The sequence below is a fragment of the Oncorhynchus mykiss genome, chromosome 6 (assembly GCF_013265735.2).
Source record: "Oncorhynchus mykiss isolate Arlee chromosome 6, USDA_OmykA_1.1, whole genome shotgun sequence".
NCBI classification, from domain to species: domain Eukaryota; kingdom Metazoa; phylum Chordata; class Actinopteri; order Salmoniformes; family Salmonidae; genus Oncorhynchus; species Oncorhynchus mykiss.
Window position 1 is genome coordinate 67,652,559 of NC_048570.1, and position 15,623 is coordinate 67,668,181.

The 15,623-nt window shown below is 45.7% G+C and overlaps 1 protein-coding gene across 1 annotated transcript in view; it reads right to left on the reverse strand.

Moving 5' to 3' along the window:
* LOC110526404 (PH domain leucine-rich repeat-containing protein phosphatase 2) overlaps positions 1-15,623 on the reverse strand; it is a 54,798-nt gene that overhangs the window by 7,299 nt on the left and 31,876 nt on the right. The window contains exons 8-18 of the mRNA XM_021607357.2: positions 13,529-13,759; positions 10,315-10,517; positions 10,132-10,192; positions 7,281-7,376; positions 6,398-6,553; positions 5,254-5,454; positions 4,860-5,022; positions 2,124-2,254; positions 1,841-1,954; positions 829-1,023; positions 25-256 (exon numbers count right to left, since the gene is read on the reverse strand). Of these exons, the coding sequence (XP_021463032.2) occupies positions 25-256; positions 829-1,023; positions 1,841-1,954; positions 2,124-2,254; positions 4,860-5,022; positions 5,254-5,454; positions 6,398-6,553; positions 7,281-7,376; positions 10,132-10,192; positions 10,315-10,517; positions 13,529-13,759 (1,783 nt within the window). The remainder of the gene's footprint in view (positions 1-24; positions 257-828; positions 1,024-1,840; positions 1,955-2,123; positions 2,255-4,859; positions 5,023-5,253; positions 5,455-6,397; positions 6,554-7,280; positions 7,377-10,131; positions 10,193-10,314; positions 10,518-13,528; positions 13,760-15,623) is intronic.

Below are 15,623 nucleotides of genomic sequence, written 5' to 3' on the forward strand. Positions count from 1 at the left end.
CACACGCCTGACTCCCCACAGTACCTCAGTGATGATCGCCTTGCTGAGTTTGACCCTGTCCATCTCTTCGGTGCTCTGCTCCAGGCTGAAGACCTTGGAAAGGGGCAGGGGCTGGCCGTCTCGACACAGCACCGCCTGGCAGCTGCCCACGTTGGCCACCGTCAGGCTGAAGTAGCTGCCCAGCTCCGACGGCTCGTGGTGGATATAGCAGAGCAGGGCAGATGCACCCAGCTTCTGACCAGCCATGCCCAGTTTCCTGCATCATACAACATACATCACAGAATGCAACTATCAGCACATGCCCTGCAATTAGCTAGCTTCTTTGTTAAATAAACATTAAAAGTAGACCATTATGAATATTCATTACATTGTTATTTGCATATGTTAATTACTAGCTAATGCAGTTGTGAATTAAGTTAATCAAATGTAAATGAACACAGGATAGTACAATTGTAGGCTTGTCTTCCCTAAGAGGCAACAGTAATTCATAGCACGGGCACAACTTTCATTGGGACAGAGGGGGACATGTCCCCCCACATTCTGAAATTGCATTTTTGTCCCCCCCAGTCTTATCTTTGGAATGTTAAAAACGAGGCAATAGTGTGCTTTAGGACCATGCGGACGCCTGGAGCGGTCGGGTAGGTTGTTTGGAGTGTTTATCCAACTGGATAAAAAAAAAATATTATTAATAATAATGATACCCCCCCCACTTCAAAAACCAAAGTTACGCCCCTGATTCATAGAATACTGAAATTTGCCTACATTTGGCTTCTATTAGAGTAATACAAGCAAAATGGGTGTGTGTCTGTGTATGCATGATGCTCATACCTGTGTGAGGTGAGGAAGGTGTTACTCATGTACACACTGTCTACATTGGAATGCAGCAGCTCCTCCGACAGCACATCTCCCATGGTACACTGCAGCAGACGAGGAACTTCCTCATTGCGGTCTCCGTCGAAGACGCCATAGGCCGCCTCAACACTATCCCCAAAGCGGTCCACTGCCAGCACAGACACACACAACCTGTCCCCAAGGAAGAGAAAATACCATATGTATAGATAAGATAAACACAAAAAGTGTAAACAAAATGTGTTTACATTTTTTGTGTGTAAATCCCATTATACAATCTTGCTCAAATTCAAGCCAAACAGGAATAACTCATCTATACTTGAACACAGTGAGACAGAGCCCTTTTCCTACGGAGGCAGCAGGGACTGAGTGTGACACCAGACACGGCCCCCTGTGACACTGTGGTGGTCATGACCCTGTGAGGCCCTGTTAGGGCAGCAGCCAGGCAAACTGGGCCCCCATCAATGATGCAGCGGACACTGCTTTATACCCATTGTATCCACAGGAAGTATTAGGATTCACCGCCTTCCCTACTATTAAACAAGATCCGCTGCCCAGGGGCCTAGATGCCAGGCCCAACAGACATTCACCCAGGCAGTGGAAGATGTGCTGGGGCTGTACAGTTAGATAACTAACTCCTCCATACATGAATATGATAGCCCTGGGTAGGGTTTAAAATAGGATCCCAGCCAAGAGGCAGAGCAGAAAAGAAACGGGCTGATATGGACTATGAGAAGCACATCCTCTTCTCAGACCATTTAATGTAGTGCTGCTCACAGCGATTCCCTGAAAAAGGAAATGCTTCTTAAAGACGCTCTAAAACCACACGTGATCTCATAATCCCATTTATACCCTCTCATCAGATTGTCATGAATTAGAGCTTCACTCAGGCAAAATACACTTTATGATGCTCTCTCGCATCCATGCTCACTCACTGTCTCATAATGTAATTCTCTCCCTCAGCCCTCCTCCCTCCCTCCCTTCTGCTCACTTGTTCCTCTGTCCACTCATCTCAGAGTAGCCGTGGTTCCACAGGGTGGAGGAGCCCAGGGAGTCCCCGGCCGTCATGGCTGGCTTCTGGTCCAGCTTCAGGGTGGTGATATGACTGAGGAGAGACACACAAAGAGATGGGGGGCATTACCTCATTACGCACTGAACCGAACCATAATTCACACCGTAGCACAGGTAATATTATTTATCACATATCTTATCTAAGTACACCAGCGGCCTGATACTATATTGTGCAGTGTGACACTGTGGTCCCTGTGTGTCACCTGAACAGGTTGAGTGTTTTGTGCTCCAGCAAGAGGCTGCTGTTGCCAGTCAGGTCCAGTTCGTGCAAGGTGGCCGTTAGAGAGTCTGGCAGTAGGATCTCAGTCAGCTCATTACAGCTCAAGTCCACCAGCTACACACACACACACACACACAGTGGAGGGAGAAGATAACACACTGTTACACGGTATAACATCGTAATAAAGACATACACATCTAAAAGACATATGCATAAACAAAACACAAACTAGGACTGACGCCGTTTAGTCGACTGTCGATTGTTGGTTGACCGAGATTTCTTTAGTCGAACAGTGCACAAGACACCTGTCTCAGTGGACTAATCCATTGTGGAGGCCACGGGGATGGCACAGTCCATCACTCTAAGACATGTGATACTGAAATTGTATATGGTTATAGTATGTATAAATAACGGTACAACACTAATAAATCAAATATTATTTAATAACAAATGCTCTTTATCCCGCATTGGATATGGTCGCTGTCCGCGGTTCTGAAACATAACCTTCAGTGCGCCATAGAATTTACACCTTTCCCTATGTTGCTATGTGCATAATAGCAAAGTTAACCAGCATATTGGGATTGAAAACAATGCGGCGGAGCCAGCAGAAGCAGAGATGAGGAAACAGCCCTTGCTTAAGCCTAATTGTCAAAAAACGATTTGAGGAGAGAGGAAACTACATCTTACCTGTCAAATCTCTTTACAAATAATCCATATACACTACCGTTCAAAAGTTTGGGATCACTTAGAAATGTCCTTGTTTTTTAAAGAAAAGCTACTTTTTTGTCGACTCTGGGATGCTGGCCTTCTAGGCAGAGTTGCAAAGAAAAGCCATATCTCAGACTGGCCAATAAAAAGAAAAGATTAAGATGGGCAAAAGAACACAGACACTGGACAGAGGAACTCTGCCTAGAAGGCCAGCATCATGGGGTCGCCTCTTCACTGTTGACGTTGAGACTGGTGTTTTGCAGGTACTATTTAATGAAGCTGCCAGTTGAGGACTTGTGAGGCGGCTGTTTCTCAAACTAGACACTAATTCACTTGTCCTCTTTCTCAGTTGTGCACAGGGGCCTCCCACTCCTCTTTCTATTCTGGTTAGAGCCAGTTTGTGCTGTTCTGTGAAGGGAGTAGTACACAGGTCTTCAGTTTCTTGGCTATTTCTTGCATGGAATAGCCTTCATTTCTCAGAACAAAAATAGACTGACGAGTTTCAGAAGAAAGTTCTTTGTTTCTCATCTAGTCTAAAGAAGGCCAGTTGTATTGCTTCTTTAATCAGCTGTGCTAACAATTGCAAAATGGTTTTCTAATGATCAATTAGCCTTTTAAAATGATAAACTTGGATTAGCTAACACAACGTGCCATTGGAACACAGGAGTGATGGTTGCTGATAATGGGCCTATGTACGCCTATGTAGATATTCCAGCTACAATAGACATTTACAACATTAACAAATATCTACACTGTATTTCTGATCAATTTGATGTTATTTTAAATTGACAAAAAAGTTGCTTTTCTTTCAAAAGCAAGGAAATTTCTAAGTGACCCCAAACTTTTGAACGGTAGTGTATATCTACAGAAATAAGACAGATCCTGCTTCTGTTGCCTGTTTGAGTGTTTGTTTAACAGCCTACTGATTCTGTGAACACCAAGCCTCATGCAACAGCAAAATGTCTGATAAAGCAATTTCACAGATTCGTCTGTTTTTAATCTTTGCTATGCTGTAATTTAGGCTTTACAATTTTGTGGGGTTAGTACAGACCGGTATTACTTAATGTATTTAGTGTTGTTTACACTGTTCCAAACAGGCAGAAAAATTATACTGTAATCTAACAGCACCTGTTTGTCACACACAATATGCACCTAGCTCTCGCTCCTATACCCTCCTTGATTTCCTTCTTATTGTTATAATTATCATTGTGATTATCATTATAAAAACAAGTAATGTCGTTGTCTTTAGTAGGCTTGGTATAGTAGCCTTGTATAACCACCATCGAGCTGTAGGCCTAAGAGTCCTGGTTAGTCTTAATACCGTAACTTAGGTAGCCTATATTTCAATATATAGGCTACTGTACCAATAAATCCATCATCAATTCGTTCATGCCATCACACAGCATATGTGATCACACAGCAAATACTGTAATTTAAACAGCAACTGTTTGGCACACAACCAGTAATAACCAATTTATTGATGTGATTATGATAGGCTATCGGTCAGGCCCTATTGATCACATGTGATGAATGCATGTTTCACGTAAAGAGAGAAGGGTTGAAGGAATAGGGAATGTTTTTCCTAAACAAATTATAAATCTCGGTAACAGAACTTTTCAGTCATAAACAGGTAATGGCTGTAATGATGTTGCAGCTTCAGCATGGACAGCATGGACAGCATGGACAATAAACACTTGCTGTGCTGTGGTGCCTTTTTGCTGCACAGGATCTCGCTGTCATTTCTTTTTGACACAGTGTGACCATCGGGATCTTTGAGTCATTTGTGTGTCTTAATTATTTAATCAAACAGTGGGCTTAAAGCAACATACAAGCTCAGTGCAAATGTAGTTGATTTTATTAGGGTGTGTCTGTCTATATATGGAAATATATTTTTTTTTTCTCAATATTTCAACCAATCGATTGGTTGAAAGAACAGGACGACTCTCGGTCAACCAATATTTTTTTTTAGTCGGGGACAGCCCTAATATAAACAGATATGAGTGAAACTGACCTTGATCTCTGGCAGGTTGAGGATCTCGGGGAACACACTGATGTGGTTGGAGTGTGCTATGAGGGTGTGTAGCCTCTTACAGCTGGAAACAGTGGAGGGGATGGTCTTCAGCTTGTTCCCACTCAGATTCAGCTCCTCTAGCAGCTCCAGTTTACTCAGTTTACTGCACACACAGAGCAGTATAGAGACGTCTCCACCACAGAACAATAGCTCATATCAGATCTAGAGAATAGCTACAGTATATTAGGAGCAATAGAAAACATTTTATGTCTAGAGACGCAATCTCTAAAGCAGTGGTTAACTCCCTGTGTAGAATATGTCCACTGATTGAAGGCATTTCCATTCTTGATAGGTACTGTATGAAGGCAGTATACCTGGGTTTGGAGTTGGTTACCTGGCAGGGAAAGAGAGCAGCTGGTTGTAGGCCATGTGCAGGACTCTGAGGTTCTGGTGTCCCACCAGCAGGGCAGCGCAGTTCTCATTCAGTTTGTTCCCCGTCAGGTACAGTTCTTGGAGAGTGCTGAGGCTCTCCTCTGATTGGCTGCTCGGGGGAATTATCTCCAGGGCATTGGCTGACACATTCAGGTACTTTAGGCTAGGAGGAGGAGCAGAGAGCGATGTATGTAAATAGGAAAGAACCCATAATTAATTGCCAGTGATACAAGTGATGTAAATGTGTAATATCAAGTCAACATCAGATGATTTAGACAGAACTTCCTCTTAAAGCTGTTATGACAGAGGATAGTTAAATGCTCTTGTTACCAACACTCTGTCCATAAATTTCCTTTAACAAAACAGATTCAGATAAAGGATGACAGGGAGAAAATCAATGAGAATACATATTCTAGTGGCGGCTCTTCTAAAACACTGAGAAACAAAATCTTGTTGACCAATGAGGCACTTTACAGCCGTCATACTGGCGCTCGATATCTCAGCACGGGAGACAGAGTAGAGTAGCCCAGGCCTAATGGGTGCCCAGGAAACGGTAGAGCGTCAGGCTTTTGGTGGAGGGGGGGGGCTCACGTTACAGTCCGACTCTGACTGGTCCACAGAGCCACACCCTCCAGAGCCTGGCAGACACAGCCCAGGGGACCCAGTCAGTCCACCTCTACTGGAGCAGCTAACCAGGGCCATCACATGCCTACGTGAAGTAAGACATCTCTTACAGACTGCAAACCAATTTAAGCTAGATACATCAACCCCATCAAATATTTATACTGTATTTCTACTGCATGATGTAAGGAGGATGTACTGTAGGCAGTGTTTCATTTTAATATTCCCGATCCTGTTTTGCCCTTTAATTGGTTGTTGTGGTTGAATAGAGGCACAGGGCCACTGCTGCTCCGGGGTTTAAAGCAGCAGTAGTAGCGTCCTCAGGCCCAGGGGAGACGGAGCATCAGCTGCAGCCTTCAAAACACCTGTCAGGAATGGAGAGAGAGACAGAGAGAGGCAGAGAGAGGGAGGGAGAGGACAAGCACCAAAGAGAAGGGTAGGAGAGAGGGTGGTGTGAAGAGAGAGAGGAAGGGGGATTGACCCACTTTAAGGCCTTGTAGAAGAGGCTCTCCGGGAGCTCGCCTAGCTTGTTGTGCTGGAGGTCGAGTACTTCCAGGGGGACATGGTCAAGTAGGTCAGGCAGTCTCTGGAGCCTATTGTTCCCAGCCAGCAGCTTCCTCAGACTCAGGCTGCTGAGTAGTCTAGCGGAGAGGGAGATGAAAAAAGAGAGAAAGAGCAAAAGAGAGAGAACATCTTCTGCTGTGAATTTGATCACTTCTGAAACTGGGGGAAATCTTGAGGTAGAGAAAATCCACAGTCAACAAATCCATCAATGTCCTTTTCAACTTGGCAGCCTAAAGATACCAACACAGCACAATTTACTCCAGAAAGAATAACAGAGGTCTCATCTGCAGCTACGCCGTCAAGACAAATATTATCTTGTTTGCAACGGCTTTGGTCTATTCGAATGCAAATATAGTTGTGTTAAAGGGTAACGTTAAATGATGGTTGCTTTGAGCGGAGTGCTCCAGCACCGTCATACTGAGATCACAGTCTGCTGACAGAAAGACGACAAGCCGTACGTTGGCTTCACACAGCCAATTCAATCCTCTCATCAGCTGACTGTCAACACATCTGCTGATGTTTTAGGGACAGTTATTTCTGGCCGGACATTGGCTAAATGATGCCCAATGTTAATCAGATTAATATGGTGCTCATCCTAATAATAATTTCAGAATGTTTAAAAGCCAAATCCGGATGATAACGAGGTGGACAGGTTAAACATATAGCACAACATGATGGACAAAGTAACAGCCTTTAATCTACCTTAACAAATATGCATGTTTAGAACATCTTTATATGAATAACTAGATGAGTTGGAAATGAGGAGTTGGAGAAGGATGAACTAGTCCTCGTAGGGAGACTAACCTGGCTGGTAGTTCAGACAGGAAGTTGTGTGTAACGTCCAGCACCTCCACCTTTCTACTGTCACACACCCAGTCTGGAAGGTACTCCAGCAGGTTCCTTTTCACAGAGGTCACAGTCAACACAGTGGTCAGAGGGCATATAAGACCTTTTTACCTCCATGTGTACATATACAGTGCATTTGGAAAGTATTCAGACCCCTTGACTTTTTCCACATTTTGTTACGTTACAGCCTTATTCTAAAATTGGTTAAATAGTTTTTTTCCCCCTCATCAATATGCACGCAACACCCCATAAAGACAGCAAAAAACTGAAATATCACATTTACAAGTATTCAGACCTTTTACTCAGTACTTTGCTGAAGCACTTTTGGCAGCAATTACAGCCTCAAGTCTTCTTAGGTATGACGCTACAAGCTTGGCACACCTTATTTGCGGAGTTTCTCCCATTCTTCTCTGCAGATCCTCTCAAGCTCTGTCAGGTTGGGTGTGGAGCGTTGCTGCACAGCTATTTTCAGGTTTCTCCAGAGATGTTTGATCGGGTTCAAGTGTGGGCTCTGGCTGGGCCACTCAAGGACATTCATAGACTTATCCGATGCCACTCCTGCGTTGCCTTGGCTGTGTGCTTAGTGTCATTGTCCTGTTGGAAGATGAACCTTCACCCCAGCCTGTGGTCCAGATTGCTCTGGAGCAGGTTTTCATCAAGGATCTCTCTGTACTTTGCTCCTTTCATCTTTCCCTCGATCTTGACTAGTGTCCAAGTCCCTGCCGCTGAAAAACATCCCCACAGCATGATGCTGCCACCACCACGCTTCCCCGTAGGGATGGTGCCGGGTTACCTCCAGACATGATGCTGCCACCACCACGCTTCACCGTAGGGATGATGCCGGGTTACCTCCAGACATGATGCTGCCACCACCACGCTTCACCGTAGGGATGGTGCCGGGTTACCTCCAGACATGATGCTGCCACCACCACGCTTCACCGTAGGGATGGTGCCGGGTTACCTCCAGACATGATGCTGCCACCACCACGCTTCACCGTAGGGATGATGCCGGGTTACCTCCTGACATGATGCTGCCACCACCACGCTTCACCGTAGGGATGGTGCCGGGTTACCTCCAGACATGATGCTGCCGCCACCACCACGCTTCACCGTAGGGATGGTGCCGGGTTACCTCCAGGCATGATGCTGCCACCACCACGCTTCACCGTAGGGATGGTGCCGGGTTACCTCCAGACATGATGCTGCCACCACCACGCTTCACCGTAGGGATGATGCCGGGTTACCTCCTGACATGATGCTGCCACCACCACGCTTCACCGTAGGGATGGTGCCGGGTTACCTCCAGACATGATGCTGCCGCCACCACCACGCTTCACCGTAGGGATGGTGCCGGGTTACCTCCAGACATGATGCTGCCGCCACCACCACGCTTCACCGTAGGGATGGTGCCGGGTTACCTCCAGACATGATGCTGCCGCCACCACCACGCTTCACCGTAGGGATGGTGCCGGGTTACCTCCAGACATGATGCTGCCGCCACCACCACGCTTCACCGTAGGGATGGTGCCGGATTACCTCCAGACATGATGCTGCCGCCACCACCACGCTTCACCGTAGGGATGGTGCCGGGTTACCTCCAGACATGATGCTGCCGCCACCACCACGCTTCACCGTAGGGATGGTGCCGGGTTACCTCCAGACATGATGCTGCCACCACCACGCTTCACCGTAGGGATAGTGCCGGGTTACCTCCAGACATGATGCTGCCGCCACCACCACGCTTCACCGTAGGGATGGTGCCGGGTTACCTCCAGACATGATGCTGCCACCACCACGCTTCACCGTAGGGATAGTGCCGGGTTACTTTCAGACATGATGCTGCCGCCACCATCACGCTTCACCGTAGGGATGGTGCCGGGTTACCTCCAGACATGATGCTTGGCATTCAGGCATATTTTTTTTTATTATCTTGGTTTCATCAGACAAGAGAATCTTGTTTTTAATGGTCTGAGAGTCCTTTAGGTTCCTTTTGGCAAACTCCAAGCGGGCTGTCATGTGCCTTTTACTAAGGAGTGGCTTTCATCTGGCCACTCTACCATAAAGGCCTGATGGGTGGAGTGCTGCAGGGATGGTTGTCCTTCTGGAAGGTTCTCTCATCTCCACAGAGGAACTCCGGAGCACTTTCAGAGTGACCATTGGGTTATTGGTCACCTCCCTTACCAAGGCACTTCTCCCCAGATTGCTCAGATTGGCCGGGCAGCCAGCTCTATGGGGAGTCTTGGTGGTTCCAAACTTCTTCCATTTAAGAATGATGGAGGCCACCGTGTTCTTGGGGACATTCAATGCGGCAGTAATGTTTTGGTACCCTTCCCCCTCGACACAATCCCGTCTCAGAGCTCTATCTACAATTCTTTCGACCTCACAGCTTGGTTTTTGCTATGACATGCACTGTCAACTGTGGGACCTTATATAGACAGGTGTGCCTTTCCAAATCATGTCCAATAAATTGAATTTACCACAGGTGGACTCCAATCAAGTTGTAGAAACATCTCAAGGATGACCAATGGAAATAGGGTGCACCGGAGTTTCTAAAAACCTGCTTTTGCTTTGTCATTATGGGGTATTGTATGTAGATTGTTGAAGATTTTTTTTATTTAATCAATTTTAGAACAAGGCTGTAATGTAACAAAATGTGGAAAAGTGAAAAGGGGTCTGGAAACTTCCCGAAAGCACCGTATATGAAAAAAGGTACCAATATACCAAGTTCATGACAAGAAGAATGTTGATGGATTGATAACATTATTAACACCTCTTCCTTAGTGATTGGCCCTGGCCAGACAGCACTCACCGTGATAAGTCCATCTGTGTCAGCTGGTTGGGTACTGGGTAGATGTTGACTGTGGTCAGGCCTGTGAGTAGAGGAAAAGCAGTGATCAGCAGCCAAGCTAGTGATGGCTATATGCATTATGTAACAGTAACAGTGGTAGAGGGCCTGGAGAGACAGGACCAGGGAGGGAGGTGCTCCACTCACGGTTGCTGCTGGCGTGGAGCGTGCGCAGGGTGAAGCCACTCAGCGTTAGCGCCCTCAGCTGGTTTCTCTGACAGTGCAGGATTTCCAGGCTGCAGATGGAGCTCAGGTCCAGGGTGGCCAAGTGGTTGTCCCTCAGGTCTAGCTGGGTCACCTGCTTCACTGCCTCCAGGGCCTCACTCTTCACCCAGCGCAGACCGTTCAGCCTGCATACAGTACACAGCATTAACACCCAGGGCCTCATACGGTACACAGCATTAACACCCAGGGCCTCATACGGTACACAGCATTAACACCCAGGCCTTCATACGGTACACAGCATTAACACCCAGGCCTTCATATGGTACACAGCATTAACACCCAGGCCTTCATATGGTACACAGCATTAACACCCAGGTCTCATATGGTACACAGCATTAACACCCAGGCCTTCATATGGTACACAGCATTAACACCCAGGCCTTCATATGGTACACAGCATTAACACCCAGGTCTCATACAGTACACAGCATTAACACCCAGGCCTTCATATGGTACACAGCATTAACACCCAGGCCTCATACAGTACACAGCATTAACACCCAGGCCTCATATGGTACACAACATTAACACCTAGGGCCTCATACGGTACACAGCATTAACACCCAGGCCTCATTCGGAACACAGCATTAACACCCAGGCCTCATACGGTACACAGCATTAACACCCAGGACTCATTCAGAACACAGCATTAACACCCAGGACTCATTCAGAACACAGCATTAACACCCAGGCCTCATACGGTACACAGCATTAACACCCAGGACTCATTCAGAACACAGCATTAACACCCAGGCCTCATTCGGAACACAGCATTAACACCCAGGCCTCATACGGTACACAGCATTAACACCCAGGTCTCATTCAGAACACAGCATTAACACCCAAGGCCTCATACGGTACACAGCATTAACACCCAGGCCTCATACAGTACACAGCATTAACACCCAGGCCTCATGCAGTACGTAAGGGAAAATCAACAAGGGGCTATGCATTCACGATGTGGAAGGTGTGTTGCAACACGACGCGCTAGCGGAGTGGAACTGACCTTCCAAGGAGTTGTATTTTCCAGAGAACACAGAGCCCCGAGTTTATTAGCCCTTTTATACCACAATAATACTGTAATTTAACACATTTACCACTTGAAGTGTTAATTTAACAATGTCAATAATGTTCTCAATTTGACTTTGCTTTCAAAAGCAGACCAAACATAGAACATGTATGAACTATAGCCATTGAATTCTACCCTGCTGATATACTGTGCGTTATAGGGAAATAATGCACACTTTAGAATGCCCTTCAAGCCAATCAGAAATGAGTATTCAACAATACCATGGTATAAACAGCATTATAAACTGGGTGGTTCGAGCCCTGAATGCTGATTGGTTGACAGCGGTGGTATACCACGGGTATGACAAAACATGTATTTTTACTGCTTTAACTATGATCGTAACCAGTTTGTAATAGCAATAAGGCACCTCGGGATTTGTGGTATATGGCCAATATACCACGGCTAAGGTCTGTATCCAATGAGTCGTGCCTAAGAACAGCCCTTAGCCGTGGTATATTGGCCATATACCACAAATCCCGAGGTGCCTTATTGCTATTACAAACTGGTTACGATCATAGTTAAAGCAGTAAAAATACATGTTTTGTCATACCCGTGGTATACCACCGCTGTCAACCAATGTATTTTTACTGCTTTAACTATGATCGTAACCAGTTTGTAATAGCAATAAGGCACCTCGGGATTTGTGGTATATGGCCAATATACCACGGCTAAGGTCTGTATCCAATGAGTCGTGCCTAAGAACAGCCCTTAGCCGTGGTATATTGGCCATATATACCCCCTCGGACCTTAATGCTTAATTAACACACAGGCCTCATACACATAGAATTGAGATATTAGCCACAACATGATGTTAAAGCACTGGCTTCAGACAAACAGAACACTGGGTTAGACTGCTGACCGCAGACAGACAAAACAGAATATAGTCAGCAACTAGAAAAAAGGTATTGGTGCTCCTCCTCCAAACCAGAGGCCAGTTCAGGTGAGGAGTGGAGCAGAGCAGTAGTCCATCCTCTTTGCCTGGCTGATGAGTTCCAGACTGGCCCTGTGTGTCTCCCTTATCTGATCTCACTCTGCAGTACCTCTCCTCTCCCTTTTATGAACCCAATTGGCCTCCTAATCCTGCAGGCACCCAGCCCCCATAAATCCAGCCCATCCCTCCACCCAATAACTAATTCTCAAGGTGAGGCAGAGAAAGAGAGAGGGTGCAAGAGAGAGGGAGGGAGTGAGAGAGGAAGGAAGCGAGAGAGGTAGAAAGATGGGAGGAAGCGAGAGAGGGAGAAAGATGGGAGGAGAGAGATGAATAACGACTAAACTTTAAAACAGTGACAGGGAATCAAGGGGGTGACACTGCAGGTTTTTAGGGGATCAACCTCACTATCAATGGCTGCATGAGAGCTGGATAGAGAGATGAGAAGGCATTTTATATGAAAATGGCTAGGTGAGGCAGGGTCAGGCATCGGGGTGTGGGGAATTTGGGGGGGGGGGAACGGACATTGAACTGCTGCTGCCAACTCTGAGATTTACTAACAGGGGAGCTCTTGTTACCATTGTGTACTGATCCTGCATTATGCATGCTGTGACTGATGAGTAGAGTGTATACTGAGGGAGAGAGTGAGAAAGAGAGACAGTGAGAAAGACAGACAGTGAGAAAGACAGACAGTGAGAAAGACAGACAGTGAGAAAGAGAGACAGTGAGAAAGAGAGACAGTGAGAAAGAGAGACAGTGAGAAAGAGAGACAGTGAGAAAGAGAGACAGTGAGAAAGAGAGACAGTGAGAAAGAGAGACAGTGAGAAAGAGAGACAGTGAGAAAGAGAGACAGTGAGAAAGAGAGACAGTGAGAAAGAGAGACAGTGAGAAAGAGAGACAGTGAGAAAGAGAGACAGTGAGAAAGAGAGACAGTGAGAAAGAGAGACAGTGAGAAAGAGAGACAGTGAGAAAGAGAGACAGTGAGAAAGAGAGACAGTGAGAAAGAGAGACAGTGAGAAAGAGAGACAGTGAGAAAGAGAGAGAGTGAGAAAGAGAGACAGTGAGCGAGAAATAGGAATAGAAAGAAAGACGGTGGGCCCGTACGACGACAGAGTGTACAGACTGGTCTAGTTCCTCACCGCAGGTCAATGTTCTTGAGGTGGCTCATTCTGGCAAGGATCCCCAGCTCCAGGGTCTCCACCCTGTTCCCAGCCATGGCTAGCCTGTCCATGCCACTCAGCCTATCCAGCACACCAGGGATGTGGGGGAAGTTGTTGAAGGAAAGCCCCAGGCTGCTGAGCTGAGCTAGGCCGCCAAGCTCTTCGGGAAGGAAGTTCAACTGATTCCCATCCAGAGACAGGGTCTGCAGACTGGGGGACAGAAACAGACATATACATTTCTTTCATCTCTGTTTTCTGAGGATACACAACTGTTTGGCATTCCATAAGAGGTGAAAACGTCAGTGTTTGTATATTTGAAAATCATGCTGCAGTAAGTGAGCTGAGAGCATGAAAACTGGCCTGATTTTAAATCTTTATTTAATCTCATTGCATAACAACAAACAGCTGAACTTAATGCATTGGTTCAATAAATTCAAAACACACACACACACACACACACGCAGCTATAACATGCTCAATAATGATTAATTGCTAAGAGGAGCATGTGGGCTCATGTGGCCAGAAAGGGGCTAATGTGGAGAGGCGAGCAGCGGGGCGAGTGGAGTGTACTGCACCTAACAGCACAAAATGTCCAACCCAACATCCAGTACATAGAGGAACTGATACTCATACTCATATTGACCACCATGGAATTACACCCTACCTAACACAGCTAGAGTGGGAATGTTAGAATGTACTCTATACCAAACTGAATAGAAGATACGATATGTGTTAAGTCAGAAGTTTACATACACCTTAGACAAATACATTTAAGCAATTCCTGACATTTAATCCTAGTAAAAATTCCCTGTCTTAGGTCAGTTAGGATCACCACTTTATTTTAAGAATATGAAATGTCAGAATAATAGTAGAGAGAATGATTTATTTCATCACATTCCCAGTGGGTCAGAAGATTACATACACTCAATTAGTATTTGGTAGCATTGCCTTTAAATTGTTTACCTTGGGTCAAACGTTTCAGGTAGCCTTCCACAAGCTTCCCAGAATAAGTTGGGTGAATTTTGGCCTATTCTTCCTGACAGAGCTGGTGTAACTGAGTCAGGTTTGTAGGCCTCCTTGCTTGCACACGCTTTTTCAGTTCTGCCCACAAATTGTCTATGGGATTTAGGTCAGGGCTTTGTGAAGGCCACACCAATACCTTGACTTTGTTGTCCTTAAGCTATTTTGCCACAACTTTGTTAGTATGCTTAGGGTCATTGTCCATTTGGAAGACCCATTTGCGACCAAGCTTTTAACTTCCTGACTGAAGTCTTGAGATGTTGCTTCAATATATCAACACAATTTTCCTTCCCCATGATGTCATGATTTTGTTAAGTGCACCAGTTCCTCCTGCAAACATAACGAGGGTCATTATGGCCAAACAGTTCTATTTTTGTTTCATCAGACCAGAGAACATTTCTCTAAAAAGTACAATCTTTCTCCCCATGTGCAGTTGCAAACCATAGTCTGGCTTTTTATGGCGGATTTGGAGCAGTGGCTTCTTCCTTGCTGAGCGGCCTTTCAGGTTATGTCGATATAGGACTCGTTTTACTGTGGATATAGATACTTTTGTACCCGTTTCCTCCAGCATCTTCACAAGGTCCTTTGCTGTTGTTCTGGGATTGATTTACACTCGTATCAAAGTACTTTCATCTTTAGGAGACAGAACGAGTCTCCTTCCTGAGCGGTATGACAGCTGAGTGGTCCCATGGTGTTTATACTTGTGTACTATTGTTTGGGCAGATGAAAGTGGTACCATCAGGCGTTTGGAAATTGCTCCCAAGGATGAACCTGACTTGTGGAGGTCTTTTTTTCCCCTGAGGTCTATTCTGATGTCTGATTTCTTTTGATTTTCCCATGATGTCAAGCAAATAGGCACTGAGTTTGAAGGTAGGCCTAGAAATACATCCACAGGTCACCTCCAATTGACTCACATTATGTCAATTAGCCTATCAGAAGCTTCTAAAGTCATAACATGATTTTCTGGAATTTTCCAAGCTGTTTAAAGGCACAATCAATTTAGTGTGTGTAAACTTCTGACCCACTGGAATTGTGATACAGTGAATATGATACA